This window comes from Agelaius phoeniceus, chromosome 1 (genome assembly GCF_051311805.1).
Source record: "Agelaius phoeniceus isolate bAgePho1 chromosome 1, bAgePho1.hap1, whole genome shotgun sequence".
NCBI lineage: Eukaryota > Metazoa > Chordata > Aves > Passeriformes > Icteridae > Agelaius > Agelaius phoeniceus.
The window spans coordinates 50,513,612-50,534,691 of NC_135265.1; the positions used below are offsets into that span (position 1 = coordinate 50,513,612).

Sequence of the window (21,080 nt, forward strand, 5' to 3'; positions counted from 1 at the left end):
AAGGCAGAAGACCAAGATTGCATCTTTGAACTTCAGGAGAATAGAGTTCCATGGGATAAAGCTCCAGAGGGAAGAGGTGCCCAAGATAGCTGGTTAACATTCAAGGATTAGCTCCTTCTAACTCAAGTGCAGCAAATCCCAGTGAACAGCAAGTCAGGCAAAAGTGGCAGGAGGTTTGCATGGGTAAGCAAGGGAGCTCAAATACAAAAGATAGGCATACAGAACATGGAAGCAGGGACAGGTAACCTGAGAGGAGTACAGAGATGCTGTCCATGCCTGCAGGGGTGCAATCAGAAAAGCCAAAGCCCAGCTGGAACTGAATCTGGTGAGGAATGTCAAAAGCAAGGTGGTCTTGTGTAAGTATATAAATAGCAAGAGGAAGACAATTGAAGTGGGCCCCCTGGTGAACAGGACATTGGCCATGGTGACATGGGCCACTGAAAAGGCTGAAGTACTGAATGCCTTCTTGGGCTCAGTCTTTTCTGGTATCACTGGTCTTTAGCAATCCCAGGCCTTAGAGATGAGGGGAAAGTCTGAAGCAAGGAATATGTACCCTTGGTGAAAGAAGAACATCAGGAAATACTTAAGCAAACTGAACAGACATAAATCCACCAGTCCTGATGGGAAGCACCCACAAGTGCTGAGGCGCAGTGGCCTGTGTCACTGTGAGGCCACCATTAATAGTCTTTGAATGATCTTGGTGACTAGGAGAGGTGCTAGAGACTACATCAAAGCTAATGTTGCTCTGATCTTCAGAAAGGAGGACCCAGCAAACTACAGGCTTCCTGGGAAGGTGATGGAGCAGTGTTTCCTGGTAACCATTTCCTGGTACATAAAGTTCAAGATCATCAGGAGTAGTCAGCACAGATTTCCCAAGGGGCTATCATGCTTGACCAGCTTGATAAACATCTGTGATGAACTGGGTGGCTTGGTAGACAAGGAGAGGGTAGTAGATATTGTTTACAAGTGATTTCCTTCAGGAAAGCTTTTGCTGGTTTCTCCCATGAGAGCTATACCAAGAAGCTTACGAGGTATGGTCTCAATGATCATCTTTGAGACACTCAGAACCAGCCAGGCTTAGTGCTGGGCACTTGGCTGTAGGTGGCCTTGCCTTGAGCAGGGGAATTGCCAAAGATGACCTCTGGAAGTCCCATCCAAAACGGAACATTCTGGGATTTTTGTGAATGAAGCTGCCACAGGTTCAGTGTGAATTTAGTTCACACTGGATTCACTTACTGTCCCTAGCTGTGTCACCTTGCTCCTCTGGCTGTTCTCCAGGAAAGAACAGAGAAAGTAAGTGTATGTAGGGATGACAAAAGTGAGTGCTATGGTGCTTTTTACACTTTCAGAGCAGCTACATGTCCAAAACTGAATGTATCTATTCCCCTGTCTTGAAAATTTTCAGAGCTGTTTTTACATTTTCAAGTCTCGTATTCTTTGTTTTTTACCTTTATCAAATCTACTGTCTATTTTGTACCTATGAAAGGCTAGCCATACTTATTGAAGAAATAATCAGAATTTTTTTCTTAACCCACTTCCCTACCCCTCCAAAAATGTTGACAGAGGACAGAGAAATATTTGAGAAAGTTTATTAGTATTGCCAGGTCCAAGAAATGCTGACTTTAAATATAGTTGAACTTACATGTTATAGCTGTGTGAGTAGAAAAACAATGGTAATTGAACGAATCACACTAACAGGAAAAGTTTCCTCCTGTTGAATACAGGAGGATGAATTATATATTATTTACTCAGCTGTACCATGTGAACATGTGTTTCATATGAATTTATGTCATCAATGACTGTATCAATGTTCACATGCTGCTTGGGTAAGGAAAGCATGTACATGTGTAGAGTATATACATAAATATGCTTATTGTGTTTGAGCAAAAAAAACCCCTGAAATGGTCCATAGTTGGAAGTAACATCAGTCTGTGAAAAGTGAAAGGATATGAAGAAGTTATTTCCTCATTCACAGGGTTATTGCCTTGTGGGGCATGTCAGAATGTCTTAAATGTGTTATACATTGGGCCATAAAGGTAGCCTGAAGGGCAGTGTAGGTGATGATTTTCCTGCATTTCATCTTAGTGAAAGTGTTGAAATTTATTTGGTCTCATGTTTTAGTTAGGGAAGCATGATTTTGCAAAGGAATATGTGCTGCTCACTCTGGAAAGAAAAAAATCCTTGTAATTAAATAAATTGCTACAAGCTTTGCTTTTGAAGCACAACAGTTTATCATATTCACTGGAAAGATAGGTTTGCTTATACTGTTGATATAAATGGTAACTGTCTCTTTTAAAGGTCTATTTCTGAAATCATACAGAGCATAAAATGTGTACATAGGCAACATAAAATCATACAAAGGCAACAGGTATATGGACAAAATTAAACATGGGAGAATAGTACGTATGTTTTGGAGAAAGTATGAAAACTCTGCAAGAGTTTGTTTTGGAAGACCAGTTAATGGTTCTCAGTATGTTGCCATTTGGCATTTTTAAAAAAGAAGGAATTCAGCCTTGAAATGTTTTGTTTTCAGAAAAAAAAAATAAGAGAAGCAAGTAGTTGCACTTGATACAAAATTAAATAATTAAACTTTGAAAATATCTGTGGTTTTAAGGGGACCAAAAAGTGTCACTTTGTTTTGTTAATTTGCATGGTGTGAAGTGCATATTGCTATCTGGATCTCTCAAACTCAAGTTTCAGGTACTGGTATCCTCATGAACTGTGAACCAAAAGCTAATCTAAATGCATTAAACACAAAATAACCTTGTGCTCTTGCTCTTTTACCCATGCAATTTTTTTCTCTTTAAAGGTCAGTCCTATGAGATCCGGATGCTAGATAATCGGAAAGCTGGAGACATACCAGAGATCAATGGAAAACTGGTGAAGGTGAATTTAAGTTCACTAGATAGTGTTACTAACAAACCAAAGACTGTATATTCTATGGAATTATTTTTTCCTGCTGTCACTAGGTATTGGTCAGAATGTGTGGACCAGTGATGTTTAAAATAAAAACATATGGATATAAGTACCCAATGCACACTTGTGTGCACTGCAGACCTAAGTATTTATGCAAAGCTTAAGATAGTTGTCTGTAGATTTTGTATCCAGTGTCTTCTGAGCCATGACATTGTCCACTTCAAGTGATCAGGAGAGGTGAGAGGAAGGTAGAGGATCATTTGGATAAAAGTGGAGGTATTGTGATCATGTTTCTTAAGTGTTACAGAAAGCACATGGAGCCAGCCTGTGGGTTTTGCAGCAGTGGGCTGTTAGAGATACATCCATAGGTGAATGGACCTCTAATTTTGCTGCTTGTTGAGCAGTTTGTTCCACAGCTGAGCCCCTCTCCTCAGTTCCAGATTTGTCTCCTTGTGCTTCAGTGTTAGTAGAAGGTACTGTTGATCTGAGGTATTTTATGAAATATGAAAATGAGGCAAACTGAAAAATAAACCTATTTGGAGCACAGATGATTAAAAGAGCTGATGGAGGGGTTTGGATTTTTCTTCTAAGCACCTGATGATTATTGATTTTATTGAATTCTCCAAAAAAATCTTATTTGCGTATTAGGAAAGAAGGGAAAAATTTCAATTAAAGTCACTTTGAAAGTGGTGCTGATAAATGCACCGGAACAGTGTGCCTGTGGGAGGCTAAATCTTTACCTGCCAGCTTTGGGCTGTGTAATTTGTGAACTTTGGCTTACTTGTATAGTCCTAGGCCTTGTTCTTGTTGTCTGTGGGATGCTTGTTTAGAGACCATTTCACAAAGAGTTAAGCACGAGCATAAAAGTGGGATTTGAGAGTTCTGTAATTAAACTTTTTGCATCCTGGCATGGTGACTTGCTGTAATAAGAACTGGTTTGCCCCCTTAGCTGCTATTCTGCTTGTATTTCCTTGTAGCCTTGGGTGTCTCTCTTCTGTAATTTTCTAGCTTTGTGTGTGGGTGATGAGTCATTTGGTTGGTACAATAGGACAAAGCAGCGTGAAAGTTTAGAAAAGTCAGTTTTACCATAGCAAGGTATTGTAATGCTGCATCAATGAATTTTCCATTTTGGACAATTAAATATTGGAATCCTAGTATTTTACCAAAGAAATAATTTCATGGAGGTGAAGGTGGCTACAGATATTTCCAAGTTCCAAATGTGCTGGTTTGCAGTGCAGAAGGAATGGTTCCTTTGAGTGTGTGTGTACATGCACACACATTTGCTTTCCATTATCTTTGAAATAAACCCAAGGAAGTGCAATTCATCTTGAAGAGGTGCTCCATTTAAAAGTTCTTGGGTTTTGTGGACACTTTAAGCTGCTGTTAATACAAGGAAGACTGTAGAATAATGGAAAAAAATATACTAATCTGTCTACATTCTCTTTGTTGGGTAACAGTCAATGTATACAGTATTTTTCCAGCCTCTTTGTACTAAATTGCTTTATATGTGCATTCATTTAGCAGTAACAAAACTGCCCGCAAAAACAGGTATTGTTAGAGAATTGCTTCTAGCTGAACAAAATTAATCATGTTGTAGTTGTTCTGGATGAATATTTCATCTAAAGTAGTTGAGAAAGTTTGGAACTTTTTAATTCTATCAAGTAAAATCATAGATTTTTTGTAAATATCTTACAAGTACTAGTAAGGGAATTTTCTTTTTTTTTTTTCTTAAAATGTCCTGTACAAATTCACAGAATTCCCAGTGAAAGAATGATCAAGTAATATTCACCACTTTTCCTAATAAATGAAATATTTGGTGTTTGCTTTCTAAAATAATTTGGTGTTGCCTACACAGGGTTGATACTGTGCTGCCAGTGTTGTTCAGTTCTCTGTGTGTAACTCATAGTTACCTTTTGAGTATCCAATCAGATGTAATTCTCCCTTTCATTTTTACCACATCTTCAAGTATCTCCTGCTGCTCAGTTCTATTTCTGTGTTCTGGAATATTTTGGGATACTGATGCTTGCCAAATTTTTGCTGTAAATAATGTATTTATTAGCACTGTGGCTATTTTGGGATGGTGTAGTACTTTTATCTGTAGTGACTGTGTGGCTCATCACAGGCTTGTTTTCTTCTTTGTTAGAGCATTATAAGAGTTGTGTTCCATGACAGAAGGTTGCAGTACACAGAGCACCAGCAGCTAGAGGGTTGGAAGTGGAACCGCCCTGGGGACAGACTGCTCGACCTAGGTATAATTGCTTCTGTTTGTTGCCCCTGTATGGAATTCAGTTTCCAAATTAAAATTGGTCACATTCACATTTATGCTGAGGCTGATGGAAAAGGACAGACCAGATTTCTGGATGCTGCTTTGTCATAGTGTGTGTTTTGAATTCAATGTTCTTACCACTTCTACATTCTTTTCAAAATTTAAGTGCTATAAAAGTAAGATAGCAGCTCTGCAGCCATATATATTTAATATTCTTTCTGATTTTGATTGCTGAGTGTTGCAGTGATTGGGAGAACACAGACAGAAGTAACTTTCTCTATTAGATTGTGAAAACGGTGCCAACGTGATTTCTGTACTTTGTGTAACTCAGTCATTTTTGGTGCATAACCTCAGAGGTGGCAGCAGGGGAGGAGAATGAAAAAGCACCCAAAACCTTGAGCACTTTTTATGTTGATTCTACTAAGATTCTATGTATCAGTCCTAAGAAACTGCTCAAGCCACCAAAGCCCACATTTTTCCATCCTACCTTGTGTATGGTGATGGTGATTATGATTATATTTATATTACAATTTATTTATAGTGTTTACTTGCTGTTTACTTTTCTGAAATGCGTGCTATTTATTTTAATAGATATTCCAATGTCTGTTGGAGTCATTGATATCAAGACAAATCCAAGCCAGCTCAACGCAGTTGAATTTTTATGGGATCCAACAAAATGTACATCTGCTTTTATTCAGGTTTGAAACTTTATTTGACTGGATGTCTGTGTTTGGTGCCTTTCAGGTCACAAACAGCAATATACTTGAACTACAAAGCTTCTTGGTTTATTATTTGTGGGATGGCCATTAAATACCAAAAAATATGGGTTCATAGGCTTATTGGAGTCCCTCATTAGGTTTTTCTATTTAATTTGGGTTTATAGAAAAAAAAAACTTTCAAAAAACTCTTTGAAGAAAGCTGTCATAGTTAAAATATTTAGTTGTATGAAGTATAAGAATTAACTTAAATTCCTCTCAGTAGCTCTTACTACTAGTTTCAGCAGAAGCTTGGCTTAAGGATTCAAAATAAAAAGTATTGTCCTACAAGAAAAGGGTTTTAAATCAGGCACTCAAAAGATGTTTCTTACTATGTCACTAGGCTTCCTTGTAGGAATTCTATTATATGTGTATTTGATATTCAGGGCAACTGAGCGTGCTTTCTTTGGAAATTATTTAGATTAAATGTTCACGTTAACATTGCCTACTTTTGTCTCAGATCTGATTTCATTGTAAAAAAGTATGGCCGTGAGGTTTCAGGTAGCAACTTTTCTTACTTGGTTGTTGAAAGAGGTTAAATTCTATATTGTCAGTAAATTAACTTTTCCTAAAATAGGTATCTTTATCTAGATCAAAGTTACATAATTGCTAAAATTTAGTCGCCTTGAAGGACTGTGAGATAAATTAGGGACTAGTTTCATTTATACATTTCCTTAGAAGAAATGATAACAGACTGACAATGGAGCTGATATTATGCCACTATAGTTGGGTTGTTCTACAGGCTCACTTAAAATTCCTTAAGAAAGCAAAATAAATTGGGAGCACCGTCCAGTGAGATTATTCATAATTCCTTCTATTGCACTGATTTTCTCCCTAGATACCCTTAAGGGGTCTTTACAGCTTATAAACACAGCATTCATTCTGATTTAGCAGCTGAAGCTGTAACAATTGCATACTGATTAAAAGGTCTCTGGACTTTTAAAGGAGTTGGGCATGTTTGAAAATACTCTGAGATGAGATGAAAAACTCTTCTAGTCAGTGGCCTTCTATAGCTTTGCTATATTTTTTTACAAGAAACTGTTCATGTGATGTAGGTAACAATAATAAAATTCATGCCTGAAATGCTTCTGAAGGTCTTTTTTGTTTGGTCATTGTTTCTTTTCAGGTACATTGTATCAGCACTGAATTTACACCTCGTAAACACGGAGGGGAGAAAGGAGTTCCTTTTAGAATTCAGGTTGACACCTTTAAACAGACTGAGAATGGAGAATACACAGATCATCTGCATTCAGCCAGCTGTCAAATCAAAGTTTTTAAGGTAACATTAGAAAACAGATCCTTAAGTCTCTAAGTTTTCATAAAGATATGGGAAACCGTTATATTACTGCTTGTAATGGTTCATGTCTGAGATCAGATTTCAGTTATAAAATCATTTCCCATTTGTGTTCATTTTTAGCCCAAAGGAGCAGACAGAAAACAGAAAACAGACAGAGAAAAGATGGAAAAACGGACTGCACATGAAAAAGAGAAGTATCAGCCTTCATATGACACCACAGTTCTCACAGAGGTAACAAAATAAGATTGCATTTGCTGACTGAGGAGAATATGCATAGATACAGCACATTACTTAGCTGCAGTCTTGGAAGGGTTGGGGAAGAATTATTTCTGCATAGAAATAAACTTTTTATTTGACAAACTTGTCCAGCAAGCAGCAGCATTCAATTTTAAGATTTTGTTTCGTAAACTTGGATTTAGATACTCAATAGATGCTGTATGAAAACACACTTTAGATTGAGCACTGTTTGACTGACTGTACTGAATCCTTGAGCAAGACTTTTGATACAGATTTCAAAATCTTGCAGCTGAAAAGCAAAAAAAAAAAAACCAAAAAAAATTGAGGGGGGACTCTTAAAATTTATTTACCAAATTTGAGCTTCCAAAGTCTGTTTTTCAGAGATTTTTTAATTTAAGGCCAGAGCCTCATTAGGTTTTTTATTTAAACATCAGTGAGTTCTATGCAGTTTTCTAAATATTTCAGAAGTTTTTAAAAGGCTTTTAGATCTTTCCTCACTGTATAATGAAAAGAAATTGATCCACATCTTTGGTGTTTGTCCAGATGAGGCTTGAGCCTATAATTGAAGATGCAGTTGAACATGAGCAGAAAAAGTCCAGCAAGCGGACTTTGCCAGCAGACTACGGTGATTCTCTGGCAAAGCGAGGCAGTGTAAGGGACTTCTGCTTACCTTTTGATTATGCAAGATACCTTGTGCAGTGTTAGATATAGGAGAAACTTCCATTTTGTAAAGTAAAAATACTTTGATTGCTGTCTCTTAATTTTATTCACTTCTTAGTATCTCAATTACTCCATGTTTGTTTTCAGCAAAGGAATCCTTCCTAAATCTAACACTTAAACTGTTGCAGAGGGACTGTGTAACTTGAGTCAAGAGCTTTCAGTTTTTATGACTTGAAATGAAATAGCATTTTGCTTTGCTATACTTGTGTAATTAGTGGAAGTAAGAACAGTTAAATTTAGTGGTTTGTTCCTATTTGTACTTATATTCAGTAGAAGTTTTCATGTACATCAGTATTTTTAAAAAGCCATGTCATGTTGCAGATAGTTGTCAGTGATTTTTCCTTTAGTCATCTACATACCGTGCTCCAAGCAGGTTTAATGCAGTTCAGAAGAGTCAGCTCATCTTCATGATCTGTGATATGTTAACCCTATCTGTGTACCTCAGAGGGAACCTGACATATCCTGTGCCCTCCCTGACATATGTCCTGTGCAGTTGTCCTGCCAAGGATTAGCATTTTAGATTTCTTAAATGTTCCTTAAGGAGAAGCAATTCCACATCTTTAATTTGGCATGTTTAAATGTCAATCAATAACGTGGCTGTGGAAGGCCATTATTTGACTGTTCTTTGAACAGCCATACTGTGCTGAAGCTCTTTACCAATAGTGCTTAAGCATGATTTGGTTTGTATTTATGAACTGTGAAAGTGATGTGTAAAGTTTTATATTTAGGTTATAAAATACTTCAGTGTATGCTTCTTGTTGTTTATAACCCATGTAACTGGGTGGGAAGGAACAAGCAATATTAGTCGGATGGGTTTTTTGGAGGATATTTGGATTTTTTCTTTTGTGCACCCAAAACTATTGTATGCACTAAGCTATCTGAATTTACCTTCTACTGTTCTTGGCTGTTGGGCGCTTTTTTTTGGTTTTTGTTCTTTCTTTTAAAGTGCACCTTTATGATTCTTTGGCAATGCATTCTTTTACTTGTTCCAGCTGGCCCTGGGGGAGAGGCAGGAGAAAACAGACTTTTATCACTTCTGCTTATAAAGCATCTTCTGAAGCTTGTCCTTGGAGGGATTTCTTTGTTTTTCTCCTGCTGTTAGAACTATTTCATTGAATGATTGTTGCTCATAGGAAGAATAACAGAGAAGGATATTTTTAAACAGATAAGACAAATCCATTGTCCAGAGTAGGACAAACTGTAGCTAAATCATAACTAGAAGTTGTCTAACATTTTCTTATCAATCTCTTGGAATACTAAGCTTCTATGAATTACCTTAATTCTACACTACCTTAATTGTAGTGAAGAGCTTAGATAGGACATTATTGGACTTCTCATGTCTTTCCCAAAGCACACAAAGGATAATGACACTCAGGCTATTTTGAATAGGAGCTATGTACAGCTTTCCAGTTCTCTTAATTGTGCAGCTCACTATTCCTGTTTCTCAATTGCCTGTAACAAAATGCTGTCTTGAGATAATTTGGTCAGTTTGTTGAGACCATTTTGAATTTTGTCCACACTGTTTGAAATCTTTTCAGCATTGCAAACTTGGTATTGTTTGCAGATTTCAAAACATGCTATTTCCATCATTGCAATGTTTTTTATCATTGGCAAAATTATTAGAAATCACCAAGCCCATAAAAAATACCAAGAGACACGATTTTTTCTGTATTCATAGTAAAGCCTTAGTTATTTCTATGCACTCAGTGCTGGTTTTAGCTATAGAAGGTGAATGTAAAACTTGTTTGCTTGGTGTAGAAAAGGAGTATCTGATCTACATCTTGAAGGCCAATTCATTGACCTTTTTCTTTTGTCACCAGACATGCTTATTTTTGTGGGCCCTGTAAATATGGACAGGGATGATAAATGTTTCTACTTAAAGCAGTTCTGTCCTTGCAAATCTGTCTTCCTAAATGTGGCCATCAGAAGCTTTGGCTGTTTCCAGACTTCCTCAGGCATGCAGATCAAGTGTTCCATATTGAGCAGTACTGTTGTCACAGAGGTGCTGACACACAAAAAGTGAAGACCTGTTTCCCTATGTTTAAGTATGAGATGGACATTGTTTCACATGTTATGTGTTTCTATATGATAAATCTTTTTCTTCACATGTCCTGTAGGAGCTGTAGCTCTATAACAGGAAAAAACCAAACCAGAATTGTTTGGAATGTATTTTTACTAGATGCAGTCAAGACTGCTGACTTAGTGCTGGTTACCAGTTGCCCAGAAATAGTGCTCTGTTACTTTTTTTGAAATTTGAAATTCATGTTGATCGTGGCTATAATTCTCTTTGATTTTAAAGCTGTGAATTTTATCTTCCTGCTACACCTAACCAACCTTTCATTACTCACTTTTTGCATCTCATTTTGTATGTTAGCTTTTTATTTTACCCCTCCAAGATTCTACTGTTCTATTTGTTAGATATTACAATTTTTTTTGCTTCTTTTTTTTTCTCCTACGTGATTATTTCCAGCTCAGTCACAATTGGATTTGGACAGATTGGTTTCTTACTATGCTTCCTTCAGAAAACATTGAATCTAATATGTTTTCTTTCCAATTTAATTCTTATGGCTTTCCAACATAATGTAAGGAGTTTGGTGAAGCTTCCTTTCTGAGTGGTCATTCTGTTCTTCTGTCCTTTCAAAGAACCAGAGGGATTTTTTTTCCTAGCTACCATCACCCAGCTTTCCCTTATCACTTACTTTCATAAGAATGCCATCTAGATAAGCTTTTCTATTATTTCTCTGAATTCACTGGATGTATCAAAATTCAGTGCTTTCACTGCAGTTCTGTAATGTTTATCTCAGTGTTGTCCAAACAGACAGGACACAGTTAAACTGCTCGTTAGACTCCTCACACTATGCAGCTGTAGGTGTAAAATGCTACAAATTTAACCTTGCCTTCTGGACCTCAGAGTGGATATTTACATACATGTGACCTTCATTCAGGGGCCACTTTAAGAAGGAGGCACTTTGTTTTCCTCTCTCTTTGTACATAAAAGTTCTTATCTAATGAAAAAGGGAAAAAAAACCCCACTGTTTTCTTTCTCCTGCTTTGAATTTGTAAAAGCGGGAAAATTTGTGTTGTAGTAGTTGGGCCTTTGCACTTTTTTCTGTCCTGCAGTATTTTGGTTGATTTTTATAGTACTGTGCTTTATATGTCATAAGCTTGAATATATAAACTACAAACTGATTAAACTTGGTCAAATGGTCAGTTTTTGCAGATAGAGTTGATTATAGAGCACCTGGAAGTTAAAAGACTTCCAGGTACAGATCTTGAAATAAATTGGAATGTTAAATTGTAGACATGAAAGGTTGCTCCATACCATGTATAAGAAAATTGATGCTTTATTCTCTAAGGGGTTCTGTGTGTCCAACTATAAATCTAAATTGGGGAACAAATTGTACTTACTGTATTTTGGTTTTGTATTATGTTTTTATGTTTATTGGGTCTTTGAATATAGTATAGAGTTCTTTGTCAAGATTCAGCTTTACTCTCTTGTGAGGATTGAATTTGGGCAGATTCCAGTATATTGGAGGTAGGAAGGGATATTACATTACACCATGGCTTAGAATAACTTGAGATTTTGCAATTCCTCTTCAGTTAGGAATGTTCTGAGCTTAAATCCTGAATCTGATAAGTGATATTTAGAAGGATCTCTTACATTTCTTTTTAACTCAGTAAATCTTCATTCATGGCATTTTACAGAAGGCTGTTAAACATCTGAAACCAAAATAGTTTTCTCCTGAATTAATCCCCATTTGGAAATAAGACATAGTTTCTGGAGTATAGTAGTATCAGTGTGCTAGTAATGGAGGGCATTTAGTCTTGAGACCTCAAAAACATGATCTTGGTAAATTCATCAGTATATATTAATTGTTTATTACAGGTAAAGACACAATGCCAATCTTCTTTATGTTCTGTGGTGGCACTTGACAGAGCTGAATGCTTCCTTGTGACAGGGTGACATTTTCTCCTAGGTTTGTGTCTACTGCTCAGGGACTTCTGTATTAGTATCATTAACTTCCTGAATGTCCTTTGGTTAACTCAGTTTTGGCTCAGGAATGTAAGAAATATTCTGATGGATCAGTCCACAAGGGTGAAGTCATGTTCTGTCCCTGACAGTGACAAGGGCAGGTGCTTTTTCAGGGAAGCAGTGCTGCTTTCTGTGATCCATTCTCCTTGTAGCCCTCACCCCCCTCAATCCAGAATCATCATGCTGGATGTTAGAAAAGAAAACACGTCCTTGCTTAGTCTTTGTAGTGTTAATGGATTTGGTCTGCCAGGCATTTGCTTAATCCAGTTTGTGAAGTGCAGGACATTGGGGCATGAGGGTGATTCCAAAAGCATCATCAGCTTGGGTTGATTACTGAAAGACTTTCTTGTTCCTTGAACCTTTCAGGTTTTAGTATCTCAGTGCTCAAATGCTCATTTTTCCCTTCCTAGCCTGTAAGACAGAAACAAGGAGAACAGAGGCAAGAGATGTGTTGCAGTAGTATTACACTTACTATTTATTTTTTCTTTTTAACCAGCCTATTGAGTCTCAGTGGATAGTTAGTGGTGTTTTTCCTGGAATAGGAGACAAGGCAGGAAAGCATGTTTATTGGAGAAGAAAGGCTACTTGCTTTGGATTGGGATTTTTTTTTCTGAAGACTTCAAATGTGCTTCTTCCTGGATTTAAACCCAGAGCTTCGTTGTGAAGAACTTCAGCTGGGTTTGAAGGGCAGAAACACCAGCTGCAGTACCTACCTTGGGAGTGGCTCAAAAGGTGTTCTCTGGCACCAGTGTGTTCTTCTCTGCCCCTGAATTTAAATATATGGTGGCTAGAATTTTGTATGGGAATGGTTGCTAAGGATGTGGAACTTGCATCTGTGTGTCCACATAAACATCTTGGATTAAAATTTAGGAGGAGAATGTCACAAAATTAAAGAATTTTAATTGCACTTTCAAAATATTTCAGAAGAACAAAGTTAATACTTCTATGTCGAGCTTTTATTTTAAAATTACAGTTTTGGATACATATTTGGGGAATGAAGGCTACTTGTAACTACCTGATGTAACATCGTTGAGGTTAATATTAAATCAGCTTGAGAAGAGAGACAGCAGGTGGGAATATACAGATTTGGAGGAGGAATGTGCCACCCTACCAGGTTATAGAGGAGCATGCTCTGTGTGGGGGCACTGTTTGCAGCCCAAAGGGTGGCCTTGACCATGTAATCAGGCTGTGGACTCTGGTGAACAAAAATGCTAAATCTCAGATAAAGCAAGTTCTTAATTTTTAAGCTATTTGCATGCAAGACAAATCTATTTTAATTCCATGTGCCATCCTGGGGAACTTGCCATCTTATGCTGACAAGTGAAGACTGGGGTCCAGCACAGAAATGTTGCTAACTCTCTTACAGATGGTGGCAGCTGGTGTTGCCCTTATTTACTGTTTCCCCCAGATAAAGGAAGGATTTTTCAACACAAAATTGTTGAAACAAGTTTCTTTTGGTATTAAGTCATAGTTGTTCCCCTCCACCCTGTTCTACAAGGCTGTGATATAAATCTGGAAATTTCTTACAAGGTATTTAGCTGGTACATGATAAGTATATCAGAAATCTTTGTTGTCTTAAAAGGCATGGTCTTAGCTTACCTGATCTTGGGCTGCTTGCTTGTTTTAATCATGTCTTTGAAGATACCAAACCTCGTTTGGTTTTTGTTTTTCTTTAAAAGACTGCATTTTTAGTACTGTTGGAAGCATTAAAAAGTAGCCTTGTTTCAAAAAGCTTTTAAAAAATACCCAAAAAAACACTGACAAAATTGGACAACTGGCTTATGATATACTTGTGATGACTTAAGCTTGTTTAAAAAATTCCAGTTTACCAAGCTGTTCAGAAAAATCAGTCCATGTAAGTAATCACAATTTTAGTCCTGCAGTAAATTATTAAAAATGTTGAATTCACAAAATTTCCACTGAAAATTCTGTTTGTATTTGATTGTTCTCAGGGCGGAGACATTAAATTTATCCACAAGGTGCAATCTAGCTTCATAGCTTTACTTAATATTACTGAACACTTTTTGTTGTAGGGCAGTTTAAACAGCCCTTTCATCCTCTTCAGGATAAAAGACTTTTTTTCCAGCATGTGGCTGTGGGGGTTGGTTGGTTTTGGTTTAAACTGAATAATCTGTGCATTTTTTTAAAGAGAAGACAGTATAAATAGAAGTCTTCATAAAAGAACAAGATAAAACGGAGCTGATTTTTACCTAGAATATCTGCATGTAATGTGTGGGATAGAGGGAGTCTTTATTTGGAAGTGCAAATCAGAATAGTCTGTGGATAAACCCCTGGCTTTAAATGAGAGAAGTGTACATCAGAGTAAAAAAGGTTTCGTCAAGAGAAACTTAAGTTTTAATTCTTTATCTTCAGTGCTCACCATGGCCAGATACTCCTACAACATTTGTAAACAACAGTCCTACTCCTGCTCCGACTTTCACCTCTGCTCAGCATAACACCTACAGTGTCCCAGACAGGTGGGTTTCTGTTCTGTATCCCCATTAAAGGCAACCTTGTAATCAGGCTTATTCAGAATATTTTCTGTCTAAATTCAACTGTGTTCTCTTTCCACTGGGGAACTGGGAGATTGTTTTGACCTATATATTCATTTTAGAGTATGACATTTGTATCACATGGTTCAGTTATAAGGTAATTACTTCTGCCTCACCATCTTTCTTTCTTACTATACATTTTGTAAAACAATTTCTTGTCCTTTGTCATATAGCAAATGCTTTACCTTTTCACTATCGTAATTTAGTCCTTGTCTATGGAAACAATTTTTAGCTTTTTTCAGTACGAAGAGTCTTCATTTCCATCATACACAGTTAGTATAATTTGCAAGAAAATTATACTAATATCTTTAAAAACTTATCAACAAAAATTGCATTGGTGAAAGCATTTTGTTTTGAAATGTTAATTAAACTACTGTAACCAAACCTGCAGTTCATCCAAAAATTATTGGCAGTGGTGTGGTCTGATCCGTATATTGTGGAAAGGTCTTTCTCTTAAGTTTAACAAGTCTTTTAATTTTTTCAACTGTGATATTTATTGTTTTGGAAATTTCAAGTTAGTTTTCAACAATGGTTAAATATTTTAGTTTATAGAATTCTAGTAATACTTTGTTTCATTTTTTAATCTGTAGCAATTCTTCCTCCCCAAATCATCAAGGAGATGGAACCTCTCAAGGGTCAGGAGATGTGAGTGTTTGCTTGTTTGCTTTCTGGTATTGATCATATATTTATATAGCTGTGTTAGAATATTTGATTTGTACTTGATGTTATAAGAAAGTGTTGAACTGAGGGAGATCTTTTTTAATTGCTTGGGTTTTGTTTGAGTTTTTTAGTATCCAAATTATCATATCCAATCTTGTTTCTTACAGCAGCTTCATCCTTCAGCCACAATCCAGGAAACTCAGCAATGGTTGCTCAAGAATAGGTTCTCTGCCTATACAAGGCTTTTTTCAAATTTCTCAGGTATCTATAGTTTACTTTTTTCCTTTCATTGTGTTACTGAGCAGGTTCTGTGTGGGAAAAGAGTTGTCTAAAAACATTATGGTATCCGTATTTATGCATCTTTATTTACTAATTTGCTGGTTAAAGAGCAGTGCAGTTGCCAATCTGTCTGAACACAAGACATGGCAATAGATGGACTCTGTGGGGCTGTTTGCTTCTTTAGCATTCCTTGGAATTGTGCAAAGGGTGGTATGACACACTTCTCACCATAAGTAAATTCCTTTTTCTTTGGTGACACTTGATGGGGACACTGTTGTGAATGATGCCAGCTCTCTGCCTCTTGGCTTAGCTCATGCTTCTGTCAGAATTCCTTTGTACCAGGCTTTTTCTCTGGGAAGGTTTATTCTCCTGCTGCTGGTTAGTTTTTGACCTGTGCTTCTTGTATGAGTATTGCTGAGCTTTCTCCATTAACTAGTACCAAATTTCTGACAAAGACTCTTGGAAAATTTTTCTTCTTCTTCATTATTATATGAAGAAGATTTTTTTATATTTTTTATTATCTTTATGAAAGTCAAGTACTAGCTAGCTGGCTTTTTTTTTTTTGAAGCAAGAGGTGTAGTATATATGAATTTTATTATGCTACCTCAGGTCTGGGTTATTTTTAACTATAGTATTTAAGGGCTTTGATCAGTTATTTTTGCTGGCTTCTATTTGTGCATTCCTGGATAGTCTGTGGAGTATTTTCATACATAAAGACTATTTTTTTCTTGTTTTCCCACTCATCCATTACAGTGACTGATATTTCAGAGTGTTGTTTTCTTCTCTGACACACATGCTGCTTCTCAAATAATCTGTCCTCCTATTTTTTGCTTCAGCAGCACCTCCTGTACTTGAGTGCATTGTTGAAATTTAAGTGCACAGAGGCAGTGATGGATGGGTAGTTGAATGTTTGGGGTACTTCACTGCGTGACAAACCATGGAATATTTTTGCTCTGTATTTTGAATGTGTTCAAAACACACTACCCTGGGGTGCCAGCAAAAATCACTGTTTCTCTAGAACAGTCATCTCTCTCCACAGAAACTGTGTGCCTTGCAGATTCATACTGTTCCAAAGCTGTAAACAGCATAAACTGTAACTCACCACCTTTGGAAAACAGGTTGATTTATTTGGCACTCCCTAGAGCCTAGTCCGAAGTTTACTTATTCCTGTGTCCCAAATTCTGTTTTTGTCATGGTGAAGTTTGGTAGTCTTGGTTTAAATGAACATAGCATTTATTTTAGAAAGAATTTATGTGCTACAGTAATCTTTATTAAATCCTCATGTATTTGTCCAGGTGCTGATTTATTAAAGCTGACAAGAGAAGATCTGGTACAAATCTGTGGTCCAGCCGATGGAATTCGGCTGTATAATGCACTGAAATCCAGGTGATGTGCTCACTGAGGCTGAGTGGGTTTAGATGGGGGATTCTAGAACTGGGAGATTTGGGAAGTTAGTGTCAGGATGGGCTTTGGTGCCTGTGTGATCTGCCTCAGGAGTTGGCAGCAGTGTTTAAAACTCTCCTCCTGTGCACCCCTCCAGCGCACACCCAGGTGAGGTGCAGGTGGGCTGTAAGGCTGCACCAGTGCAGTTGGGCCCTGCCAGTTTTTTGGACATGGATGAATTTATTGCCAAGGCTCAAAACTGGGTCATTTGGGGAGCTAAGAACAACCCCTGAGGCCTTTTGAGGTTACAGGTATTGAGTGCTAACACAGGCAGCATCCCAGGGGATGTCTGATTCTGTCTGAAATGGGTGTTTGGTACTCCTGGCCCTCCTGGAAGAATTGCTGTTGTTACTTGTGATGGTGTTCACAGGGGTCTTAGGATGAGGGAAGAGATGAGAATGTTGACTCCATGTTTCAGAAGGCTTGATTTATTATTTTATAATATATATTATATTAAAACTATACTGAAAGAATGGAAGAAAGGATTTATCAGAAGGCTAGCTAAGAATAGAAAAAGAATGATAACAAAAGCTTGTGACTGACCGAGACAGTCTGAGACAGCTGGACTGTGATTGGCCATTAATGGAAAACAACCACATGAGACCAATCATGGATCCATCTGTTGCATTCCACAGCAGCAGATAATCATTGTTTACATTTTGTTCCTGAGGCCTCTCAGCTTCTCGGGAGAAAAAATCCTAAGGAAAGGATTTTTCAGAAAATATCATAGCTACAGTTACTCAGTAGTCCTGTTACAGGAGTCCAACAAGCAGCATCCATAGGATGCTGAATCTGAAGGGATTGAAGTTTTGTTTAAATTCAGCAGCATCTGAGACCACTTACTTAAGTAGAGATTGATTTTTTTTGGGCTCAGTGCTAAAAGCCATATCAAGTGCACTGTCACCATAACAAACCTACAGTTGTGGCATACCAGCCCCTGTATTTGCAGGGCACATACCTTTTGTGTGACTTCCTTGTGATTTCCTTGGCCTGCAGGTCCGTGAGGCCCCGTTTAACAATCTACGTGTGCCAGGAGCCCCTCCGGAGCATCCAGCTGGAACGGCAGGAGGCGGGCAGCACAGACAGCAACGGTGCAATATACGGTACCATATACAGCTCATGGGGACACGGCTGGGCTTGGGCAGGACAGCATGGCTGGGGACGGGAAAACAACAGGGAGGGGGCTCAGCTGCTGCTCCTGGTGTACAAAGCAACTGTGGGAAGTTGTATCACAGCACAATTGCTGCTTTAACAGCACAGAGCGAAAAGAACCTGAAACCTATCAAGGTTAAACCATTGAGTGTTTTCAGTCTGTTGATAAAACTGTAGTTACATCTGTGGTGGTGTTCACAGGGGTCCCAGGACAAAGGAAGAGATGAGAATGTTGACTCCATGTTTCAGAAGGCTGGTTTATTATTTTATGGTATATATTATATTAAAACTATACTAAAAGGATAGAAGAAAGAATTTCTTCAGAAGGCTAGCAAGCATTAGAAAGGAATGGAATGATGATAAAATCTTGTGACTGACCAGAGAGTCTGAGACAGCTGGACTGTGTTTGGCCATTAATGAAAAACAACCACATGAGACCAATGACAGATCCACTTGTTGCATTCCACAGCAGCAGATAATCATTGCTTACATTTTGTTTCCGAGGCCTCTCGGCTTCTCAGGAGAAAAGATCCTAGCAAAATGATTTTTCATAAAATATATCCGTGACATACGTGGTCATGAATGGAGGAGCTCTGGAATCAGCTGTGCTTGTTGTTCAGACAAGGCATCAGCCATATCGATGTAGGTGCATGTAAAAGCTTCATGCAAATAAAACAATTCTTTCCCATTTTCTGTAAGATTTTGCTGTCACTGTCTGTGCAACTGAACTAAAACTGTAGAGCCTGGACGAGGAAAAACAGCCAAGTAGTGAATGCGCTCTTGATTTTAGTATTATTTCCCTGACAACTGCTGATTCAACACAGATGGAAATGTAACTGTTTATTCGTAAATCCATGTCACTCTTACAATTAAGAGAATGAAGCTATTTAAAATTATTCTTTACTTGCTCTTGGCTTTGAGAGACCTCTCTCCCCAGCTAAAATCTGCACAGGCTACTTCAATAGTGCTTGTGAATTTCCATGCAAGAATTGAGGTGGAGGAGGATTTTTAAGTAAAATACTGCTGCTTGTCAAATACATGTTTTCTCTCAGGATATCTTCAGCCAGAAGAACATGCAAACTTGGAGCTGCCAAGGGTTTGTTGCACTGTTAAATAAAGATATTGAACGGCTTCAAACTGAACAGCTGTTTTGTCTTACTGTTCTCTTTACTGTGTTCCATTCAGCTCTGAGATCATGTGTAGATAGTTAATTCAGACAGTTGCAAAAGGCTTTATTTACCAAAAACACAAAATCTACATCTGCATTTAAAGCAGGAGCATAGGCACATAAGTGGGAGGTAGGTATTACCTGATTCTTTTGAGACTGCCCAAAATTGCTTTCAAAACCATCTTTAGGTGACACTCTAAAGATCCATTTTTAAATCTGTTTGACATGATTGTACCTTTTTGTGCAGGATACAGGAAAAAATGTGGAAGTTGCCTTCAGTCTCAGAGCAAATAGAAGCCTCCCCCATTAGAGCTGTGTTTATGACTTTTCCCTTGAAAGAAAAGTTAGGGAAGTTCATGTTCTTAATGAGAACAGGGAGAGAGAGTAATCTTAGTTTTAGGTTTTAAAATTTTTGAAAGTATAAAGTAAATAAATAAACAAATTCAGGTATTTTTCACATAGCCATTAGTAACATGCTTATGGAAATGATGTTTTTCTTGCAGTTTATCATGCAATCTACTTAGAGGAGATGGCAGCCTCAGAAGTCACACGCAAGCTTGCTTTGGCATTTAATATTCCTTTGCATCAGATCAACCAGGTTTACAGACAGGGTCCCACAGGCATCCACATTCTTGTTAGTGATCAGGTAATTGAGATTCTATTTTTTTGGCATTTTATTTATGACTGGGAGTGGAGGGTTTTCTTATGCTTGCTCATTTATTACTGGTTTTTCTCTTTGATAATGCAAACCTAGTGTTTGCTGACATTTAGAGTATTTTTTCCTTTACAGGAACAGACAAATTCTTTAAATGTGACTTTTCCTCTGCCTGACTAAACTGAAACTATGAGACAGAGGCACCTGGTTTATATAGTTCTGAGAAGCTGCAGCAGTTATTTAGTACATATTTATTTTAAGCACCCAAAGGCAGAGAGCATTTAAACACTGTTGAACTGTGCTTGTTCAAGTGTCTGCTTCACAGAGTTCCAAAAACACAGCCAGCAGTAATAGGCTCCCAGCTGGTTGTCACAAGAGTAAAGAGCAGTATTTTAATAGTAATGGATTTTCATTTGGTGTATGCCTGTCACTTGCTGAACAAAACCAAAAATACATGATTGCTCACAAAAGGCTGTGTTTAATATCACGGTTGTTGAGGGTTGTTTCTGTTTTGTGTTTTGGTCATACTCAGAAGGTATGAAAACTTTTTTGTTTCTTTTAGATGGTTCAAAACTTTCAAGATGAGAGTTGTTTCTTATTCACCACAATAAAAGGTATGTTGTCTTTTCTGACAGTCTAAAACTTAATCATTTATTTCAGCCAGGAGCCTTCTTTAAAAATTACAGAAGTTTTGCATACACAGTAACAGAAGATATTCAGAGTTCCTCCTCTCCTAGCCAGATTTCAGCCTCTGTGTAGCATCTCAGGCTCTTCTCTGAGCTTTCAGTTCAGAACCAGTGCAGGATTCGGTAACAAACCTTATGTAAAATTCAGTCAGCCATCACTGGACAGGGATGCTGCTAATAATTGCTGAGAATGGTGAAGTTTCAAAATAGGTTAAAAAAAAAAATCAGAAATCCTGGCAGTAGTACCTCTGAAGTTCAGAA

General features: G+C 37.6%; 1 protein-coding gene across 3 annotated transcripts in view; it reads left to right on the forward strand.

The window, feature by feature from the left end:
• Positions 1-21,080, forward strand: part of UBP1 (upstream binding protein 1) — a 35,515-nt gene that overhangs the window by 12,151 nt on the left and 2,284 nt on the right. The window contains exons 3-15 of one of the 3 annotated variants that reach the window (XM_054654882.2): positions 2,810-2,886; positions 5,060-5,165; positions 5,774-5,880; positions 7,064-7,216; positions 7,355-7,465; positions 8,015-8,122; positions 14,598-14,701; positions 15,367-15,421; positions 15,607-15,697; positions 17,011-17,101; positions 18,155-18,261; positions 19,982-20,124; positions 20,696-20,747. In XM_054654882.2, coding sequence (XP_054510857.2) covers positions 2,810-2,886; positions 5,060-5,165; positions 5,774-5,880; positions 7,064-7,216; positions 7,355-7,465; positions 8,015-8,122; positions 14,598-14,701; positions 15,367-15,421; positions 15,607-15,697; positions 17,011-17,101; positions 18,155-18,261; positions 19,982-20,124; positions 20,696-20,747 — 1,305 coding nt within the window. Of the gene's footprint in view, positions 1-2,809; positions 2,887-5,059; positions 5,166-5,773; positions 5,881-7,063; positions 7,217-7,354; positions 7,466-8,014; positions 8,123-14,597; positions 14,702-15,366; positions 15,422-15,603; positions 15,698-17,010; positions 17,102-18,154; positions 18,262-19,981; positions 20,125-20,695; positions 20,748-21,080 lie in introns of all 3 variants that reach the window. The other 2 variants (XM_054654873.2, XM_054654890.2) reach the window with 2 other exon arrangements.